Here is a 22,639-nt window from a genome sequence, read left to right as displayed (position 1 = left end):
TCGCTGTGCTCTGCCTCTACATTCCCAGACAAAACCCCAGCTCGGGCCTGAGCGTTTACAGTACATGTAATACTTTGAAAAAGGATTTCTTATCTCCACTTAAGGAGATAAGATTTCAAGGCTTTAGGTTATTAATGACAGATCTGCTAGGCAGCTGCAAAGGTGTGACTTTCTAGGATCTAATTTGTAAGATAAAAATAAAGACTCAAAACTTCAGATCTGCTGCACAATTTTGCTGTGAGCACATCTTTGCCGGACCACTGACCGTGTTCTCCTAAACCCTGCGAGACTTCAGCACAGGGTGCAAACATTAGGAGCTGATACTGTACTTCAGGCTGCTGCATCAAACAAAACAACCTAAGGCTCGTTCTAAAAAACCCGCCGGGCTCCCGGCTTCCACGGACGCTTCCCAAAGCGTTGTGTACTTGTGGATTACTTACGTTTTAGTCTGTTGGCTAAATTAATCTGTTCTTCAACATACTGAAAGCACAGAGGAGTCACAAAATAAAAGATTCAATCACTGTAAGAGTGAACCTGCTACTACCCCAGACAGTATTTCATGTAACAGCAGTTACAATACAGCATTAAGACTAAAATGCAGGGAAAGAGTTGTGCGCTTCATAACATGTAAAAGCCACTTGAAATGATGCCAACTGAGAAATGTTTTTCTCCATATGGATGCAATATTTCCAAATTAAATGTGGAGTGGCCGCTATGAGAGAGAATGGCACCAAGACAGGGCTTAAAGAAAAAGCATGCCTGTCCTCCTTTCTGAACAGGACAATTCCCTTGCCTCTGCCTTCACAGGTTATGGTTTTTGTCTGCTGCAGACTCCTAACCCAGCAACTGGGATAGAGTGGAGCAGTTGTGCATCTTGTTTCTTTTTACATTTCAAGCATCCTTTCACTAAAGAAAGCAGAAACTTTCAGGGTAAAAAAAAACAGACTGTGATAGCTGCTCCAACGTTCAGGAATGTCAGGAACTCATCTGTCTTTTATGAGGCTTACAACATGTTTTTATTTCCCGCAAGCATGTCTGAGCAACAAACAATAAGGAAATACCATTGTGAGTGTGAACTTATAAAGATGCCGCAAAATACTGTAAATACGTCTGGCAAAAATCACTGAGTATGTACAACTGTCGTTCTCTTTGTCCTGTACGTTTCTTTACCATAAACTGTGCTGCTCTTTCTTTTTAAATGCTTGGGTCGAGAATCAAAGGATGATTGCGATACTGTGACAGATCTCGAGATTTCCAGCGCAGTCCAAGAAACCATCATTTTTTACTTTCATTGGACACAGGGAGGGAGCTGACATCATCTCTCCTTTAAAGGGTAGATTCAGGAAAATCCAGTGCTTCTACTTTGAAGCCAAACGTGGGAGAGCGGACTGGTCTTTGACATCTTTCGACGCTGCAAATCTCGATCAGCCAGGAAAAGAACGAATACACTCATTCTCCACCGTTGTTTTGGCATGTGCATTGCTAGGAAATTATTTCTTGCCAGTGTGGCGAGACAAGGACAGGATCACCTACGATGCTCTATACACCACAGATTTCTCTATCGTGATTTTGCTTCAGGCTAACCTAATTATTCTTACTCCCGCTCAACTAATTTTAATTTGGCTCAATATCATCAAGCACTATCACGTTTATGTTTCGCTCCCTCTCTGTTCTCCCCAGTTTGTACGACAGTCTGCATTGCCCGTGTTTTCCCTTGTGTTCTCTCTTGAAATAAAGTTGTTCTGCATTTGCAACTTTGTATAGGGAAATCCAACAGAAAAATACAAATTCACGTTATCATGTTCCCTCCAAGAAGGAGAGGAGTACCACGAAATACTTGGGAAAGGAAATGGAGTATATCTGTCACAAGGTTACGTGCTCTACAGTACATGCATCAACGGTAATTGAATTCCTGATGAAAGGAATTATCAGCAAGATCAACACTAAAATACTTTGTCATTTATATATTGCGACTGTAATGCACATTTAATTGTTTGCTCAGAATTAACTGTGTAAAAACTCACTGCCACAGCCTGTGATATTTTTTTTCCTGATCACAATGGCAAGGGGAATGCTGGGAGGGATGATAGGCGGAGGCAAGGAAAAAAAAAATCAAATGGAATAAACAGTCCTCTGCTTCTGGGAATGCCCTGTTAAGCTGGGCCGCTGACGTCAGTAGAGGCCATACTGGAGGATTATGGGGATTACTAGGTCTATCGCTCCTAAAAATAATCACATGCTTAGGAGTCTTTAAAATGGAACTGGCTGGACAGACCTGCCAATCCGCATTGCTTAATCGTCACATAAAACATAAACAAACCTGGGAATCGTCATCATTTCTGTCCACAATTGTCTTTGCAAAACACGCCTCTCTACCCTTGAGGTCCAGTGCTCTCACATGGCCTCCATAGTTATTTCCCAATTTACTTTTGGAAGTAGGTTCTCCTGGCTAGTTTTCCAAGTGGCTCAACTGATGGGAGCCTTTGGGCTAGTCGCAAGCCGAGTCCTGAATCCCAGGTCCACCTCGGTTGCTAAATAGTGCAAACGTCAGAAAGTAGTCCTTGGCACAACACCTGCCTTCATGCAAGAACGTTGTCTGTATTAACGTGCACTTAAAGCCCATTTATGGATAACTTGCATAATCTTCTTCTGCAACAGCCAGGCATGCACTCAATCATTTTTTTTTTTACATTGAAGTCGCACTGAAATAATACAAAGGTAAATTGAGACACTCCCACAAAGCATAACGAAAAATCCTGATCACTGACAAACTAATGGAGCTGACACTGGGGCGAAATTAAATCTCACGAGAAATGAATACTAATCCGTCTCGAGGAAAGTTTGTAACTGTAATTCATTACAGTTACAAGTCAATTGTCCAGGGGATTACTTTATAAATTACTTAGAAATGGAAGGAAATTATTTTTTTTAAATTATCAAACATTCGCACTGACCGGAGATGTAAATACTATGTAAAGTTACACATCACCTTAAAAGCAATTTCCATCAAAAAATTTCCATCATTTTAAAGTCGATTTCTGCAACACTTCAGTTAGTAAATAATTATTTTCTTAATAGCTTCCCGACATCATCAAAGCACTCCAGTATTTTGACAGTACTTTTGAGGACTTCTCCCATGAAAGAGCAGAAATCCATATTCTGAAGGATGGACACTGCAATACCAACATTTTTGGTTTCAGGAAAAAGAACTCTATGTTATCAGGGGGGGAATTAAAATCTATTCCTCCAAGACTCCGAACGCTAATGGCACATTCACATATATTACGAGCTCCCCGGCTCGTTACAGAGGTGAATGAAAGGGTCTGAAATAAGTCTGCCAAGACAAAACAGTCAAAACCTCTTCATGCCGCCTGCTATGATCCTGCAATTGCTTCCCTGCTTTGAACATTTAACGGCGAACCCTCGCAGAGACCCAATATCTGACATCGATTCATCGAAACCCACAGAGGGGAAATCAAAAGCTTTGTCCATCTGGCCCGTCAGCGCACTGTGTTCTGAAATTAAATACCATCCTCTCTGCCTTGACTAAAGACACTGGGCATCCGCAGTTATGTGATCTTAGAATCCACTCTAGAGTACAGCTATCAATCATAAAGCCCGACGATAAGTACAATCCATTAAATGCCCTCTATCGAAAGAGCACTCCCAAGACGACTGTTTTCAAGAATGCAAAAGAAGCCGCAGTTGCACCTTTCCTACAAGTCCACAACTCCTATTTCACACTTTTGTGCTCTGTTGAATTGACGGACAGTAAATTACCGAACAATAAAAATATCTTTGCCCTTTTCCTGCTCAGTCTATGAAAAGGTGCTATATAGTGGCCATGGAAAAGAACATTTCAGTCGTTTTTCGAGATAATTTTATTCAGTATGTTTTTTTCTTCTTCATAGGTTACACAACCTGGCCTGGTTTCTATAGCGTTGTCATGGTCACAACTCCACACACTGTTTCTGCCTCCTGTCAGAAGTATGTTCACACACTACAGTATGTACAGTCTCTCTGGGCAGTGCAGAAACAACAATTAAGCAAGAGCCACTGAAAACAGGCTCATTTTATAAAGGTTTTATAGTATTAATTGCTTTTCCCAAACTTTGGAGTCCAAAGATGAACTAGTGAGATTCAGTCCCACTGTATATAAGTGCATCAACATAGCATGAAAGCTAAACAGACACACACAATGCTTCTTGACAAATTAATCAGCATTTTCACAAAAGGCCATTTGAATCTAAAAACCTTCCTACTTCAAATGTAGTATTTAGCTTTGCAACCTCTGTGCAAAAAGTATTAAAATACCCCTTGTTTTTATCCAAACTTTGATTTAATATGTATAATACATAATAATATAATACAAATATCAATATATAGAAATACAGAGAGTATTAACATAGTATAATACCAACATTATATATAATAACAGAAATGTATAATTGAAAATGCTGGAAACTCAGGTTTTTAATACATATTGGTAGTTTTGGTGCACTATAAGTAATAAAAAAAGTTAGTGAAGAGAAATTAAGTTCATTTCAGTTTTACATTATTTATTACCGTGTAATCTGGGGAATTGGTTCACAATCCCCGAAAATGATGACCAGCCACACTTCTGAACACGCTCAAGTGTGCCTTTGCCGAAGCTTCGAACACGCTTCTTAGAAGGGCAACTTCCAAACTTGTTCTTTTTTGCAGTAAGAAGGGTTTGCGTGCAACGCGACACCTGGGGAGGAACGATCTTTAGATGGGCAGGGGGGTTTGCAGGGCCACGCCCCGCTTCGTGAAGGAAATCCGAACAGGGAGCTGCCTCAGCACACGAAGGAACAGGTAAAGGTTTATTCCCTGCTGAAGGGAAAGGCCAAGAGACCAGATGAATAAACCTTTACCTGGTCCTGGCTAAAGTCAGGCCCCGCTGGACAGTGGCGACCCAGAAGGCGGTGCAGTAAAGAGGAAAGATAACCCCCTGTCTTGGCAGCAGCAGGTGGGGAAGGGGGAGAGAGCTGTGTACCTGGTGAAAATGCCATCGACCACCCCGATGACAGCTTCCTCGGCAGGGACGAAGGAGCCCACCTGGGCCATGATGGTGATGAGGCCCACCTGGCGGATGTAGGAGCTCTTCCCGCCCATGTTGGGTCCGGTGATGATCATGGCCCTCCTCCCGTCGCCCTGCGTGACAGAACTGGGAGTCAGCCTAACGAGACAGCACCGCGACCCGACAGCTGAATAATAATAATAATAATAATAATAATAAAACTTCATTTTATGGAGCACCTTTGAAAGTGGCTTCTGAAACAGAAATAAAATGCACAGGGAGAGGAGACAACAGAAATCACACAGTTACAATGAGAGTTTGGAATACAGCAGGACAGCAAAGGGGCAGACACAGAACCACTTAAATAAAAGCCCTCCTGAAGAAGAAGGTTTTGAGTCCAGATTTGAAGGAGTTTAAAGGTAGGTGACTCTCCGATATTCTTTGGGATCGAATTCCAGAGCTCTGGGGTGCAGGAGACCAGAGATGGAAGAATGAAGGTTGTGAGGTGGGGAGCAGGATGATAATAACTCAGACAGGTACTGAGACACCAAGCCCTGCAGAGACTTGTACAGTAGTTGAGCATGAGAATATTGAAGTCAATATGAAACCTGACTGGAAGCTGGTGCAAGGACTCCAGGATAGGAGTAATGTGATCACTTGCACTAGACCTGGTCAGATTCTGGCTGCCCAATTCTGGACATATTGCAGCTTGTTCAATGTGGATTTAGATACCCCAGCAAGTAGGGCGTTACAGTGATCAATTAGAGAGAAGACGACAAAAGTCAGTGACAAAACAGAACAGTCCTGTGATATTTCTGGGGTATAACAGTGCTGTTATTCTCTTAGCTACCCCCAGCCTGTCAGAATCACTGCAGAGGCTGGGTCTCTTCCCATGATGTGGAAGAGAGATTATCAAGAGCGAAATGGGTACTTGAGACGGAGTCACCACAGCCTAACATTTTGCAGTAGTAAAACAAAACATAATAATTTGACTGACTCCCTCTCAGAGTACCAACATAGTTAGGAGAAAAGGTTAGAGAGTGCCCAAAAAAGGCTCAACAGGTGTGCAGGCGGAGAAGACGAAAAGCAGGTACTGTAGGGGGACAGGTGTCTGACTGCTCAGACTGATCCCTCTTCTCATTTTATCAGGACTGCTAACACCAGAGCTCAGACGTGCCCCTGCTCCCTTGGGACAGAAAGGCAACAGAAGAGAAAATATGAAAAGGGGGAGAAAAGGGGACCATTTCATCCAGACTCTTAATGCTCACATCAGTGTTTCCACAAGGATAACTACGAGAGAGCTCTGAACTGCATGGCTGGGTATGCCTGCCCCCCGGCTGCTAACGTCTTTTCAGGTAGATGTGACGCTATTTCCAATCAGCGTGGGCGGACTGTACAAAAGAGCCTTCAGCTGAAGAGTTCTGGAAAAAGCTCTGCCTTGAGCACTTAGCAATCTCCAGGATTCTTCAGCAAAGCCTGCTAAGGGAAGATTAACGTAGCCAGAATTCTGCTAAATGGAGTGACACTGCAGGAACAGCGCAGCACGAACAAACTATGCTCCCCTTCGAGTTTCAATCAACACAGGAAGCGATTTGACACAAGAAAGGGTGTCAATGTTTCCCCACAACGCAGCCCTGACATAAACTGTCTCACTTGCCTCAAGACACTAAAAGGTCTGGCAAAGGAAGATGATCTCCTGGTTATCATTTTTATCGTTTAACATTTTACGCCACGGATCAAAACAAGAGGTTGTGCATGATAAGGATTTTAACAATACAGCACTCCAAATAATTCCACAGAGGCCAGACTGGATTATGTCATTGCTGCTTCAGCCACATGACCGGGGTTTTACAGCACACAACACAGTTGGGTAGCTTGTTCCACGCTCCCACAACCCTAAAGAAACTGCACCTGTTCTCATCTTTGAAATGCACAAGTCTGTGTATTGCACAGTACAGAAAGAGAGCTGCAATGGCAGAGAGCTGCTCCAAAGACAAAGAAAAAGGCAGCAGCACCTTCAAACAAGGTACAACTGGAGGCCACTGTGGCTCTCGATATACCAAAGTGGGTCAGTTTATGTGCTTTTCCACTGAAATCCCAGCAGTGTGCTGCTTGTCCACAGATTTGAAATCAAATGATCAGAGAAAAAACCATAATGCACAAACTGTATACCTACACTAAGCAAAATTCAGAAGATCGTTCCCAAGTTAAAACAAATGGTGAAATTAGCAAAGCAGATGGATGTTGTTACATGGCATTGTCTGGTACTTTTCACCTCCTTTTCACAGTTATAACTCTGTAACAATAAAAACAATTAACAGACATAACTGTTATAACTGTAACTATCACTTACAAATGTTCTTGTTATCTATTGTAATTTCATTGAAATACCCTAAACATTAATTAAGTGATCCCTGCATGCTTCCGAATAATTTATACTTAATTTTATACTTATTATTCAAAAAATGTCTTTTACTGTACATGTTACATGTCAAAGAGCTGATGACACAGACATGAAACACACCATGAAAAGAAAAGGTTGGGATTTGATTCCTGAAACAGGGCGCGCACACACTGCACACAGGAAAGATTTGAAAACGCTGAGCAACTTCTTGATAACGCACTAGGTGAAAATTGTTTTAATTGGCCACAAGAAGAAATTGTGATAGGCATCTCCGATCATAATTAATTTTAAACGAGTGTCTCTTTAATAAGTCTTCTACTTGTTAATGAGCACAGGCAGCACTGTGCTTAATCTCCTTCTAGCATCTCTTAGACATAGCTTTCACTGCTCCTCTTTCTTCACCTGCCAAACTCCTCCTGGGCTCAGATGGTACATAGCTGGCTTTGAAAACTATCCTCACAATAGACACTGAAGTTTTACAACCAGGTTATCTTCATGAAGTAAAAAATCATTATCACACAGCAGAAGACTCAACACATCATCTACAGTATATAATAAGATTAGCAGTGTACTCTGGAAGGCATGAAAGCAGCAATTATTCCGTTCTTCATTATGGTAAGTCAATAATAAAAATAATGTGCAAACTTTGAGCATGAAGCTGTTCCCTGTTACCCCCACGTCTGCAGATGAAGCAACTCTTAGTGAAATCAGTCATATTATTTTTATATTAAAGGCCTGTCTGTTACTATGCTCATCTCACAGAAACAGGCTGGTTTTGCAGAGTCCCATTATTATGTCCATGACATCTGTCCACTTTTCGTTATTTATATTATCAATTTTTTTTAAATCGGTCGTACAAAGCTCTTCCCCTGCCAATATCACACTCAGCTCAACGTCGCATGACCTTGCGGACAAGCCCTTTGAGCCAGGTCCTGAATTCTATACAAATCGGCTTAGATTTGTAAATGATGCCACAGTGATTGCCCTAGCACAAAACAGACAAATCAGAGCAGTGTATAGGCATACAGCACAAAAGGTTAGGAAATGTTGTTATTGCACTGCTTTGGCAAAGATGAAACCTTCCAAAATAAAATGCAAAAGATTCCAAAAGGGTAAAGTTATGTAATTAATTAAATTTAAAATGTCCCTGTTATGTCTTTGTGATAAAGAGTAACACGATCCGTTTTATTTTACAGAGACACTCAGGTTACACTCCTCGACAAAAAAAGAATGAAATCTGGTTTTGAACTGGAATGTCACCTATTTAAATACAAAAGGAATCACTACAGTTTGACATGAAAACAGCATTTATTTATTTCACTTTAAAATGATCAGGACACCCCAATCCTTGCAGAAGGAACTGCAATTTTAGGAACTGCTCACTTTAAAGACACCTCAATAAATAAAAAGAGGTGTGTATGTGTTTTTTTTTCACATTTTTCCCCCACCATTGCACCTGGTTATTACCCTCTATGTGAATCTCTGCAGCCTGCACGCTGATAGCACCCCCCCCGAGAGACATGAATGCTATGCCACAGTTATTTATGTCAATGATTCTACAAGTCCATTTCACCTTTATTGTCAGTCCTCTTTTTGGAAGCAAGAGACACCAAACCCAACTTTGCACCTACTGTTGGCTGTATCAATGAAACCAGATTGCCACCTGCATGGCTAACATGATCAGTCAATGTCAATAACAGGTTTCACTGAGAGCAGCGGCTCAAAACAAGACGACTGCCAGTGACTCCAACAATCCACAAGTCCCAGCATGGATCATAGACAGAGGAGATACAGAAGAATTGGGTGCCTCCCTTTGATGAAGTTATTTACAGCAAAACACAGCACAGCACAGGACAGATCTTGAAGATATTTCACCGACACACAAAAAAACACACAGCCACAGAACCAGAGAGAAGCAGAAACCTCTCTTCAACAACGCATCATTCACCTCTGTCTTCTTGCTTCATCTTCAAAGTTTGGACAGAAAAAAAAATGGATTTCCAATCCTCCTCTCTCTCCCGTCTTCTTGGTAACAGCAACTAGCACCGAGTTTATGCATTGTCATGTGGAACAGTATTGATGGAAGAGGGCAAACAACATTAGTGGCAATCAGACCTTGGGACTGCAGGCACTGCACAGAGAACGAACGATGCTGGCCTACTCCCTGGTCATGTACAGCCCTCAAGCTAGGTCTTATCACAACGGTTCCTCTGAGTTGCAGTGAAGTATCTGACTGGACAGCAGCAGTGTAATGGAAGCACTGGTCAACATACTGTACCACGCCAAGGAGCATGAGCTCATTTTGGGGCACTCACCTAGCGTAGGTGATAATCATCCTTTCACTGGGTCTCTACCTGCTGCAACCTTTTTTTACACAAATAATGGTAACAAAAATGAAAAATAAAAGCAGATTGGCCATGACTGAAAAGTACCTTTACTCTCCTCTGTTGTCTTCTTGCCTTTACCTGCAATCAATTCCAACAGAAAGATTCTCAAAGAGAACCCCCGCACGTGGTATATTGTTTACAAGTGTTGTCATGTCTTGGCTACATAAACAGCAGTGATAAACACTCAGTTTAGCTCCAGGGCTGAATTTGATTACAGCCATTATTCACAATTAGCTTAACCCCACTTCACTTCTTATTGCTGCTTGACTGTCTGCAAAAACAAAAAGAAAATGTGGGTCATGATTAAAAAAACAAATTAATGAGCTGGAAATTGCAGGACTGCTCACCTGAGCCCGTATAGTGATTATGGAAAAACTAACTTCTGCTTGTCAGAACACAGAGGCAATCCTCTTCCCTGAACAGTTTACTGCCAAACGAACAGCATAAACGGCACAAACTGACACCTCAAAAAAGAGCTGTCTGTCTAACAATAGAGGGAAACTTCTGAACAAGTGAAGCAGAAAGTACTGAACTGCGTGAAACTAAATCAGGCATACAAAATAAGACTTGGACTACACAGGAAGATGCTGTGGTTGTACAATACTGTTAAGTGTTATATAATTCTGTGAAGTGCTGAGTCGTAAATTCTGCCTTTGGTAAAGGTTTAGTAAACTCGGGGAAGCTTTGATTAAAACCTACCATATATAAATGTATATAAATGGCAGTGTAACCATAAGCATTATTCACTGGGTTAAGACTGCCCTGAAGTAGAACTTTATCATGAGGTCAGGATTTAAAATGGGTGCCCATTGTACAGTATGACAAATACAGCCCCGTTTTGCTGGAGAAAAAGTATTTTCTATCATATTTTAACTATAATTGCAATTGTGGCAGCATTTTGTTTTACTGTTTGAAAGAAAATCATTAGATTTCAGATAACGTTTACAGACAAAGCAGTTGGGTTGGTTGCTTTAAACATTTCCGATTCCAGGTCTGTTGAGATATGTCCGTGAGATCACTGGAAATGCGTTTAAAAACTAAAATTTATAGCAGTGCCTTGCAAGCTTGTCAATCAGGGAGTTATTCATAAATACATTACTCGGGACATATTTATACTCAAATGTGTCCGCCAGCTCTCCCATCCAGGTACTGACCAGGCTCACCCCTGCTGAGCTTCAGTGGGCTGCCAGATGTGAGTTGCAGGGTGATATGACTGCTGGCACAAATAAACAAGACTACTGACAAACTAAAGCAAATGTAAACGTCTGTTTATGTACACCTGGTTTGTGATTATTATTTTTTTTTTTCCCCTGTCCTACATGGATGTTTATTTCTGTTTATATGGAGAGATTTAGGACCTGCTACATGCCTTAGCCAGAAGCTATTTCACTTTCCTTTGACGAACAGTAAAATACATCCAGTCCTACACATTGCATAATATCTGAGTGCAAGAGGTTAGAGTTATATAAATCTAATAACTGCCTGACAGCATGTAAATAAAACCTTCTTAGCCGTATAATAGCAGAATTATAATTCTGAATGGAATGACTGCAATTTATCACATTCTCTAGATCATGTTTGTGTTAACTGTTTCATGACATGACTTAAGCAACATGTCAGTATTAAAGACTTGCTTGTTCACTTTCAATTCATCGAATAAAGGAACACATGCAGAAATGTACTGTTCTCCCTGATGGGTAAAAAGAGAGCCACCTGGAACCTGCACTGTGGAAAAACTACTGCATAAAGAATCAAATTCGTGATTTCTATGAAAAGAAAAGCAACAGAGATATTTTTAATTAATTTGCAGCAAATCTTCATCTAAATTATTTTTTCCAGCTGCATATTCTCAGGGTACCCTGTACCACAATTACACTAGTATATCACCATCTAATTTTGTCCTCTAAGCAGGAAATACCTCATGTTCCAGACCATCCGTATGCTGTTTATATGCTTAATCTTCCCTTCTCGGCTCTTGTGCCGAGCCCAGGTGTGAATTCAGGGAACTGGATCCTGCTTTTAGTGTTTGTGAAGGCGATACTCAACAACAGCATCCTAAATGCAAAAGGAAACGGATTCATTTTCAACCAGTGAGGCATTCACACTGTTGGTCCAATTCCATGGAGAATCATCACTCATCATTGTTAATTCAGTGCTGACTGCCTGCAAGCTTATCAGATAAGTGTGTGCAAACACATTGTGAACTGTGTGCATCACAGATATCATTAAAAGTGGTACGCAATCACCATGGACAAGGTACAGGCATTAGGAAGCAGTGTTCCACATTGGGATTAGAATTACCACCCCTCTGGTCAGAAGTCCAGAACTCTACTATACCATTCCATACTGCCACTCCCATACAGCTCAAGACTTTCCTACCTCATATGAGCACAAGAGTAGGCTACAAACTGGAAGTGCCCATTCAGCTTGTCTGGCTCATTCGGTACTTAATTGGTCTAAGAATCTCATCCAGCCATATGGAAAGAAACCAGGACATCGGTTTCGTCAACCTGGGCTGGGCGGCTTCTGTATTCCCACAACCCTTTTGGCAAAGTCGTGCCTCCTGTTCTGGGTTTTAAAATCACTTATATCTAAAATCTAAAATCACTTATATGCTTATCGGGAGTCCGAAGACCCGCGTCTCCTCTTGGTTTTCTCTGTTCAGCTCCTTCAGCCTGTCACTGTAGGACGTTCCCTTCAGCCCTGCCATTCATCTGGTTGCTCTTCCCTGCCCTGATTCCAGAGCAGCATCTTCTATAACCCCCTCTCCCTTACTCCGCACCCCCCTGCCCATCAGGTCCAGCCCTCGTCTCCGTCTTTATACCCACCCCTCGTCATCTCCACTCACGACCTGCTTCCCACACCGGAAGAGCACCTTTCAAGAATTTTCTATTCCATTTCCACTCCTACTATATGTCTGCTATTCCGCCTTCACACCTCATTGATTTAACTGCTGTATCCAATGTGATGTTGCTAATTGTATAAAGCTGCAGTTAATAACGACAATCACAGCAGTAATCATCCTAAAACCTCTAGTCTTCGGAGAAACCATATTAATTTCACACCTCATCTTTGTTCCTTAGGCTCACCTTAATGATCCTCCTGTTATAAACAAAACACAAAAAAGAAACAAGAGGATGATCTTGCTCAGGGTAAATATATGTCACATGCCATACATGTGTATGAACACGTAGGGGCCAAGACTGCATACTGGGGAAAAAAAAATCAACATTTCAGGTGTGTGGGGAGGTGAGGGACAGAGCAGGAACAGGCAAAGAGGGTAACACAAGCAAGAGAACATGAGACGGGGAGGGCTGAGACTGGGTAGGGTGTGATGGGAAAGGGATTCGGAAGAAATGGGAATCCGGGAGATTAGGGCCAATATCAGTGTGGAAGGCAGAAACCTGTATTCCCCCCCACACACTCCTGAAGCATTTTCTCTTCTTTTCACTCTCCTTTGCAGAGGGCAAGTTCACGCAACCCCCCCCACTCCACACTACACACGCATCCACTAAAAGCACTTGCAGAACTCAAGCAAAGCTGCTTCTAGAATGTAAAACATGTCTGTGAAGACCCCCCACTTCGGAGAAGGTGCCTGCTGCGCGACGCGGCCTGCTTCTGCGAGGGCTCACCTGTAGCTCGGTGTTGTTGGGCACGTACTGGTCCTGCTCCCCCATCAGCAGGTCAATCGCTGGGTGTCTGCCCTCCTTTATCACGATCTGCTGCTCGTCCCCCAGCACCAGCGGCCTGCGCAGGTCGCAGAGACAAACGGCAGCATCACTACCACAGCCCATCCCTTCAGGAAGGGGCTGCCGAGGTGTGGCACGTATTTCACTCGTGCTGAGGCACGGTCTCCTTACTGGAAAGGGTACACAACATTCGCAAACAAGAGCAGCCATTCATCCTGACTAGCTCAATGAGGTGTGACAATACCTCAACAGCAGGGAGTGTTTGTACCTTTAGCTTTGTTCATAGGAAATAATTGAGTTTTTCCTTAAGTAAAACTCTATTATAATAGAACACAAATGTGACGCGAGACATCTACAAGGAGGTGTTGTAGCAAACACCGCGCTGACTCGCTGCTCACATAACTCCTGCAGTTTGCGAGTTCAGCTGTGTTGGTAATCATGAAATCAGCAAGATATTAACAGGTCTTAACACTGTAAGCATTTTCCCCCACCACTGCAGTCTGCTCATCTGTGTGGGGATCCGTGTGCTCCTCAGTCCCTTGAGCATACCTGTGATCTAGTTGGGAGTTTAACAGGGTACCCCTAACAAAGCTATCAGCCACCTGGCAAAGACAGAACAAAGATTACATCAATTACCTGCAGTAATTGCCTTGCTTAGCAACTTCTGCCAATGAGAAGATGCAATCAACGGTTGCTAGGTGACAGACTCCTTTCCTGATAATGTGATAGTGTTCTCCGAACTGACTGTGGGGAAAAAATGAACAATTAAATAAATCCGGGAATATGAATGCATTTATAATGTTCACACAATAGAGAAAGAACAATACATTTGAAAAAATGGCTGTCATTGACTGAAAAAAGCCACATTTACCTAATATATCCAGTTACCTAATATACAGCAAATTTCACACATTTAAATCTTCAGGTTTTTTTCTGTCAGTACTTAACATGCCCATTAAACATAAATGTTAGGAAACGCAGGTCAAATGAAGCCTAGACTAGACTCCCAGGTGCGGACAAGGATCTGCCGGCTGTCGATCACACTGAAATTGCCAGAGCCAGTGGAGTTCAATCACCGCCACCCACACACAGCCAGACTGGAAGAATGGGTTTGAACTGGGCCGCAAGTGCATCTGAACCATGTGAAATACACCCTGTTCGAGAAAACGTTTATTCCCTGCTGACAGGAGAAGACAAGAAATGCAACGTTTCAGCTGCGGGGCCTTCTTCAGGTGTGAGAAAGAGAGAGGATCTCTGGCCTTTCTCACAGCCGAAGAAGGCTCCAGAGCCGAAACACTGTTTCTTTTCTTCTCTTTTCAGCAGGGAATAAACGTTGACTTTAAACCTTTGCAGCTATCGCATGCTGACGCAGCTCCCTACTTGAACTACCGACACCCTGTTCAGTTGCCTTTACTAACCAGCAGAGACCCAGGACGTCAGTAAACAGGGGTGTCCAATATTTTGGCCATTGGGTGTATTTTCCCCCTATTACATCACTGTGTGTTAAACATCTAAGTGAAAAAAAAGATAATCATAACATCAAGAAATGATACTATAGGCAGGGGTTTGCCCTCTGACCTTAGTGCCTCACCAAGGCCTATTTAAACAATGAACTCTGTGAGCACACTCTCTGTCAGTCTCCAGTCTTGGTCTGGAGACCACATTCCTGCAGAGAAGTCCAAACTCAGCCAGTACCAAACCAAACCCCCTCTCCCTCTGAGCCCAGTCGTAATAACGCATTTACTCATAGTACATTCATATTCAAGATGCATTACCATATACTTTTTACATTTATTCCACAAGGGCAATCCTGCAGATTAAAACAATTCTGCGCAGTCTTTAATACAATAATGGGCTTGTCAAAGCCACGTAAATTAAACTCATTCAGAAATAAATCTCCCTCATTGACCATAGTATAACACACCTCTCCACCACACACACAACGTAACCTGTGAGACTTTCTGCACGTAATAATTCACAGACTTAAAAGAAGTAATACTCTTAGAGACTAATAAGAAGTAATACTTAGTTAACTTAGTCATAAACCGTGAGGTCAAGATGCAAACACAGAAGTGTGCTCAAGTGGCTGATATGGGGAAAGTGCCGAGAGGGCTATACAATGCTGTAAAACCAGATGATTTTGAGATGCTGGGTGAAACCCCTAGGTGCCAAGTAACCACAGAGCTCCTCAGATTAACCGGATCCCTGCTTTACAGATTACTGCATTAATTGCCCCCTCATTTCCATGTAATAGCACCAGGCGTCTGTTAAATCCCCGGCCTCCAGCAGCTGCCCTGATGCCGAGACGTACTGGAGGAATTTGGTCCACTCTTGGCCGCAGTCGATGACGAGCTGCTCTCGGAGCTGACTGAGGCAGCGGTACTTCTCCACAATGAAAGGAGAGTGGAACCGTCCTACCGCCTTTGTGCTGCAGAGAACAGAGAGCAGAGAGAGAAAGAGAGAGAGAGGGGTTACTAAGCAATCAGTTATGTCTGTTGCCACAACACTCACTGGCTCCTTTCATCATGTGCTCGGCTGTCCTTGTGGTAAAAGGAGACGAGGGAAAAAAAAATAATGAAGTTCCAATATTGTAGACATACCACTCCTTCTCCTGATGACTGACACAGAAACACACTTCGCCAACTTATTCAAATACTTGGGCAGTTCATCGAGACACTTTAGGCACTGTTGCTTTGGCTATACTGTATGCTTGGGGTCGCTGTCTTGTTGGAAAGTGAACCTTTGTCCCATTCTTCAGCTGACTGAAGCAGGTTCAGCTCACAGCTCTGCCTTCATTTGGCTCCATTCATTGCTCCCCCTATCCTGACAAGCGCCCCAGGCCCCGCCGCTGAAAGGCGATGGTGGGATGGTGCTATACGGGTCAGGAGGCGTGGTTGATTCACGCCAGAGATTGTTGTCCTGTAGTTCTGTCAGGGTAGTCTTTGGGCTCTCTGACCCAGCTGCTCAGTTTGGGAGGACAGTCTGCTTTAGGAAGAGTCTAGGTGGTTCCATATTCTTCCCATTTCCTAATGATGGGCTTTCACCGCAGCACCATAGAAAGTGGCCTCACTGTGTGGTACAGCAGTACTACCATGCATGACAGAGATGCACTACAAAGGCTTGTGGCAACGGCACAGAGGATTATAGGTTGTGATTTACCATCAATCGGTGAGATCCACACCATCCGCTGTTGCAATAAAGCTCAATCCGTCATTCAGGATCCCAACCAGCCTGGCCACAAGGACCACTAGACTCAGGAACAGCTTCTATCCCACTGCAGTGCGCATCCTCAACAGCTGACTGCAGTGCCTTAATACACATCTGCACTACGCCCTTTTTACATAGTCTACCTTTTTTGGGGGGGGGGTCTCACTACTACATATTTATTGTTCCTGTCATCCACGTTGTGTGGTTCTGTCTGTTGTACTGTGGATGTCCCGAGAAATCAGCGCGATTAAGAATTCCAATAAACTACTCTACTCCTCTGCTCTCTACTCTGAAGTGACGAGCCCCTGGCACAAGCGTGCAGGCCCCCCCACCTGAGTCGCAGGGATGCCAACAGCTTTCAGAGCCCGGACACACGGAGATAAGGCAGTCCTGGGAGCCACGCAGGCCAGGCCAGCCGGCTGCCAGGCTCTGAAATGGAGGGACGGATCTGGGCTCCTTGATGACTTTCACGGTACCCACCTGCTGACTTTCACCCAGTCGGAGGGCACTCTGGAAACCATGGCGTTCTTCACTTCAATGAGAAACTGCAACACAAACAGTTCTGAATCAAAATGACAAAACTTTAAATTCTAGAAAACCGACATGCATGAGGCATTACTTCGGGGAAAGAGTTATGGGGATCTGGAGAGCGCGAACCAGCTCTGCTGTTGAAGCTGACACCCTGGCTTCTTTCAAGAAATATCTGGATGAGATCCTTGGATAAGTTTGCTACTAACCATAGGAAACAAATTATATACTGCAGCACTTTAATTGTTGAGATTTCACTTAAGTCATATTGTATAAATTCACAGCAATGATTAGTGCTTTATGTCACAAACAGGAAAGGGAACGCCATTAATTTAGAATGCATTTTGCCGAAGCAGAATAAACCGTAAACAGAATACCTCACTTTAAAAAAAAAATGTTTTAAAAAAAGAAATACTTCTTGCCTTCAAGTTTGAAACAGAAATAATCATGCAGATGCCCAAGTATAACCCATGTAAACTCAGCCTGCTGAAAGCCTTAAACAGCAATGACACTTTTGTCACACCTTAGACAAACACTGTGCTCATTTCCACACATTATTTATTATTTCAGTTCCTGTGCACAAAGAAAATCATCAGACTCATTAGAAAAGTAACATTATTAAAATGTAATTAAAATCTCCTCATCGCTGCATTAATTCCATATTTGTACCATCTTTCAAGAAACAAAGTATCTCTGGTGCACAATTAGGACCTAACCAGATTAAACATAAAAGCAAATACAATGACTATGGGTTTCGCACTACATGCATGCCACTGTTTTAAACAGGCTTGACAGACAGTAACAGCAGCAGCCGGAGAAAGTCCTTCTTTACTGCAGAGCACTGAGTGTGCCCAAGGCCAGTCAGCCCACAGGTGCTGCTGCTGTTACACTCTTCGGTTAAGGACTCCACGAGCTTTCGGGCGTAGATTCTGCAAGAAGCAGAGCAGCAACAGGAGTAAACGCCTTCTTTTCATTTCACCCCCCATCCTCTTATTTCCCTGCACAACACCAGTAATCATGCAGTACAGTGGTGTAGAGGTTAGGTCTGCTGCCTCGCAGCTCCTGTGTCCTGGGTTCGATTCCAGATGGGGGTGTCGTCATTTGTGTGAAGTGTGCACATCCAGTTCACATGGTTTTTCTCTGGGCTCCCCAGTTTACTCCCACCATCAAAAAGCATGGTGAGCGGGTTAAGAGGCGTCTCTACACCATGTGTATGTGTCCACCATGCAATAGACTGGTATAAATCTGTGCAGTCTGCTCTGTGCTTCATGGACAGGTGCTGTGACTCTAACCCAGAACAAGCTACTTTCTCATTATGAACGGACGGGTGGCTGGAAAACTTGCAATCATTATCATGGAACCTTTAACAACCAATAACAATTTGCAAGGTCTCATTCCTTGCACTTTTCTGAGAGTCACAGAGCAGCAACCCTCATTGAGTGCTTATTAAAGAAACCCTTGTCTGACAATGTCTCATGATGAAAGGGCCCCATTTCCTAAAAGAAAACAGCAGTGTGTATAGTAGGCAGACTATCTGCAGTAGCAGATAAAGTCGGTACGTGAAACATTGGCACTCCCGTCACATGGCAGGCATCGCTGATGATTATTCTTATTTTAATTCATGTGTTCAAATGCAAATGACATCAAAAAGGGTGAGGGTGTACAGCCCTTCCTTCTAAATACTATCACGGCAACATTCACCACAAGCAAGACTTGGAATCGCCAGTGCAATTCACAATTATTGCGTTTTATATTCAACTTAAGAACCTCGGAGTTTCACTACAATACTGATAGATCAATCGAATCCAACAGTGAGAACACCTCGGCTCTCAGGGCACATGCCCCTCAGGGAGATCAGCTGTGACAGAGGCCGTTGTGTTTGTGGGTACTTGGGAGATACAAAACAGAAACCCCTGTCAGAAGAAGGCCGTGGCCTGAGCACAGACAGCAGTGTGTTGAAAGGGAGACATCAGTCCGGCTACTAGATTATTAACGCAAACTCCAAGGTTTCTCCAGGGACATGACTGAGGAGCACATTGACACAACAAACAGAAGGGCAGTTCAGGGTCTGCATACATATTCTGAAATATGATTATTTTTCCTCCAGAACCAACACAGTAAGCGTTAGCAAACTCTCTCTTCTCAGTAATAACTTAGTTAGGGGTGGCAAATTTCTCTTTGTAATACATAATTGTCCAGTAATGAAGCATTTATCTATGTTACCAATCTGACTTTTGTTAATTATTCAATTAATCAGTTAATTTGCCCAAAAGCTTTGAAATGCTCAAAACGTCACCCGAGATACGAGCACCATGCGAAGTGCACCATTAACTAAATTTTTTAACAAGTAACAAGGAAGTTCAATAAGAACGATTTACCTCAGGAAAACCTACAGATACATAAACCCGTAAAGACTGAATAACGGCCTGGGTTTTCTTATGTGAACGTTCAGGCAGTACTTCTCACCATGACACTGTAGTTCCCTTATTCTCTCTGTCTGCCACGTACTGTATTTATCGTTCTGCTTGTAGTTATTGCTCTGTTTTATATATGTACGTGCTGTCACTATATATGTTTACTGGTTGGAATGTACTGTCTACATTAATAATAATAATATTAATTGCTTACACTTATATAGTGCTTTTCTGGACACCACTCAAAGCGCTTTACAGGTAATGGGGATCCCCTCCACCACCACCAATGTGCAGCCCCACCTGGATGATGCGACGGCAGCCATAGTGCGCCAGAACGCTCACCACACATCAGATATCAGTGGGGAGGAGAGCAGAGTAATGAAGCCAATTCGTAGATGGGATTATTAGGAGGCCATGATTGGTAGGGGCCAATGGGAAATTTGGCCAGGACGCCAGGGTTACACCCCTACTCTTTTTGAGAAACGTCCTGGGATTTTTAATGACCGCTGAGAGTCAGGACCTCGGTTTTACGTCTCATCCGAAGGACAGCGCCTGTTTTACAGTATAGTGTCCCCATCACTATACTGGGGCATTAGGACCCACATGGACCACGGGGTGAGCACCCCCTGCTGGCCCCACTAACACCTCTTCCAGGAGGAGGTGTTACATTACATTACATGGTGTTATCTGTTGTACCGTGCATGTCCTGAGAGAACAGTGCCAGTAAGAACCTCAATGTACATATGGCCAATAAACTCCTCTATCGATCTATGACCTCAGTTCAAAATGATAATGACTGCAGCTCAGACCTTCCATCCCTAACCACGTCCCTTACCTCAGTGCAGTCTTTTTCAGGACAATCCCTGATCCCTCCCTTATAACATCTGTTCTCACTTTATTATGTGGAAGTATGTTGAAATGTGCACACAGCTATCTGATCCTGGAGGCACGGTCAGAGCTGAGGAGCACATTTGCTCAGAGTATCCTTACCTCCTGGCCAGACACAGTCACGTAGTCCAAGCACGGGTTCTTCAGAATGAGGCGGACGTCCTTCCGGTGCTCCAGAATTTCCGAGATGACCCCCTGAATCTCCTCCTTCCTCCTCTTGATGACAGGGAAGTCTGTCAGGTCTGTAAAGAGCTGGGTCTTATCCCCTGTCCTGGAGACAACGCACACACAGTCCCCTGAGACCTCAGAGACGAGGACAAAGCTTGCGCTATTAACATCGGGGGGCAAGCTGCTGCATGCCAGGGTGCCATCGAGATGGGGCTAGGCCTGTGAAGCTACAGGAGGTGGCGATGCCAGAATCAGACCACAACACACGTGCTGGGCTCCCCAATCCCTGCTCTCCGATCCAGTCCAGTCCATAGTGGATGGTACAATCCGTTCAGTATATTATACAACCGTTTAATACATCATAAAAAGTCAAAATATAAAGAAGCGTCTTTCCAAACATGATACTCTCACCTTGACATCTGTACCACATTACTTTCAAATTATTCCAAGGTTTATTTCCAAGGGACTTAAAATACTATGGTTTTCAGAATTTCAGAATAATTACTTTGGGTTTTACCAATTCGTTTTCTAATAGCATTGAATAGTACCTCTCAAGAGACTAACAAAATGTCTATTTTCACATATTCTAGTTAGAGCATAAAGGCTTATAGATAAGGGTTTCTTTTCTCATAGTCACGGAGGTGGTAGTAATACATCGCCCACAGGAAACTTCTTTTTTGACTTAAATGAGGAATAAGGTCCGACAACCCATCCACTTAGATGTATAGCCAAGAAGCATGATGGGAACTCACTTGGCTGCCTTCTCGTTGAGGACCTTGAGGAAGTGCTGAGCTGGGGACAGCAGCTGGGGCGTGGTCAGGAGGAGGTCCTTCAGGAGGCTGGAGCTCAGCTGTGATTGGACAGCAGGCAGTACAGCTTGGAGCTCCGCCTCCAGACGAGACAGCGTGCTGGTGATGAGGAAGAACTCTTGTGTGGAGCACTGCAGCACAAGAGCAGAGGGCACACTGAGAGGACAGAGAATCCCATCACACCCCCCCCCCCCCGAGCCACTGGGGTACAAGGCTGTTGAGCCCCACAAAAAAAGTCTTCACTTTGCGAAGGGCTTTGAAAAAATCACTTTCAAGAACCTCTGAAAAAAACAAAATAAATGGAAATTGATGGTCGCTGAAATCCAGACCTGGGCTCTCTAAAAGTAACCCTGGTCCTGGAGCTCCTCAGTCCAGCTGGTACCATGGGTCACTAGCATCACCTGTTATTTATACATTAGAAACACTTCTTTAACACACTGATAAATTAATCTTTTCAAATAAGAGAACATGGCTCTGAGAAAAAAAAAAGATTTCTGTGCCAAATGATTACTTCATAGAGAAAAGGACTTGATTCGTTGATCGTAGTTACACTGTTGCAGGCCTTTAGAAATTGTTGGTTTAACAGTCGTCCATATAACAAACTGGACTGGACTGCTCTGTATAGCAGACAGAAGACGGCAGAATCTTTGCCATTCAGTCGGGGAAAAAAAAGATTCAGTTTGCCACTCTACAGTCTAATTATAATATTACGGCCAACTGTGTCTTTGCATTTGTGACCTATTGATTGCGCTAATAAAAGATTGTGGGAATGCAGAACAAGACACCCAGCCTTGTTGTTAAAGCCGATACCTGGGATCTAACCAAACGAGCCTGATCTGAAAACCTTTCCTTCCATTTTGAGACAACATCATGAGTAAAAAACGTTTTAATGCAGGAAAGCCAACATCAAAGGAATCATTTCCTAATTCCATTTCCCCTGCTTCCTTCACACCAGCCAGTACAGAACAAGAACATGCACAAGCATCAGTCAGAATAAGGCCTCCTACCAGGTAACGTGGATCTGCATCACTGTGATTACCAGCCTCATTTCGCTACATGAAACTCTACAGAGAAAAAAAGCATCTGACCAAAGACAGAACTCAA

General features: G+C 43.2%; 1 protein-coding gene across 1 annotated transcript in view; it reads right to left on the bottom strand.

Moving 5' to 3' along the window:
* Positions 1 to 22,639, bottom strand: part of msh3 (mutS homolog 3 (E. coli)) — a 108,897-nt gene that overhangs the window by 45,087 nt on the left and 41,171 nt on the right. Inside the window, exons 14-20 of the mRNA XM_088630607.1 lie at positions 21,479 to 21,666; positions 20,661 to 20,829; positions 17,209 to 17,273; positions 15,833 to 15,949; positions 14,158 to 14,265; positions 13,465 to 13,579; positions 5,018 to 5,175 (exon numbers count right to left, since the gene is read on the bottom strand). Coding sequence (XP_088486733.1) covers positions 5,018 to 5,175; positions 13,465 to 13,579; positions 14,158 to 14,265; positions 15,833 to 15,949; positions 17,209 to 17,273; positions 20,661 to 20,829; positions 21,479 to 21,666 — 920 coding nt within the window. The remainder of the gene's footprint in view (positions 1 to 5,017; positions 5,176 to 13,464; positions 13,580 to 14,157; positions 14,266 to 15,832; positions 15,950 to 17,208; positions 17,274 to 20,660; positions 20,830 to 21,478; positions 21,667 to 22,639) is intronic.

Source organism: Lepisosteus platostomus, chromosome 4 (genome assembly GCF_059453375.1).
Source record: "Lepisosteus platostomus isolate fLepPlt1 chromosome 4, fLepPlt1.hap1, whole genome shotgun sequence".
Classification (NCBI taxonomy): Eukaryota; Metazoa; Chordata; class Actinopteri; order Semionotiformes; family Lepisosteidae; genus Lepisosteus; species Lepisosteus platostomus.
The sequence above is the reverse complement of the archived record's forward strand: the minus strand, read 5'-3'. Positions and strand labels throughout refer to the sequence as shown.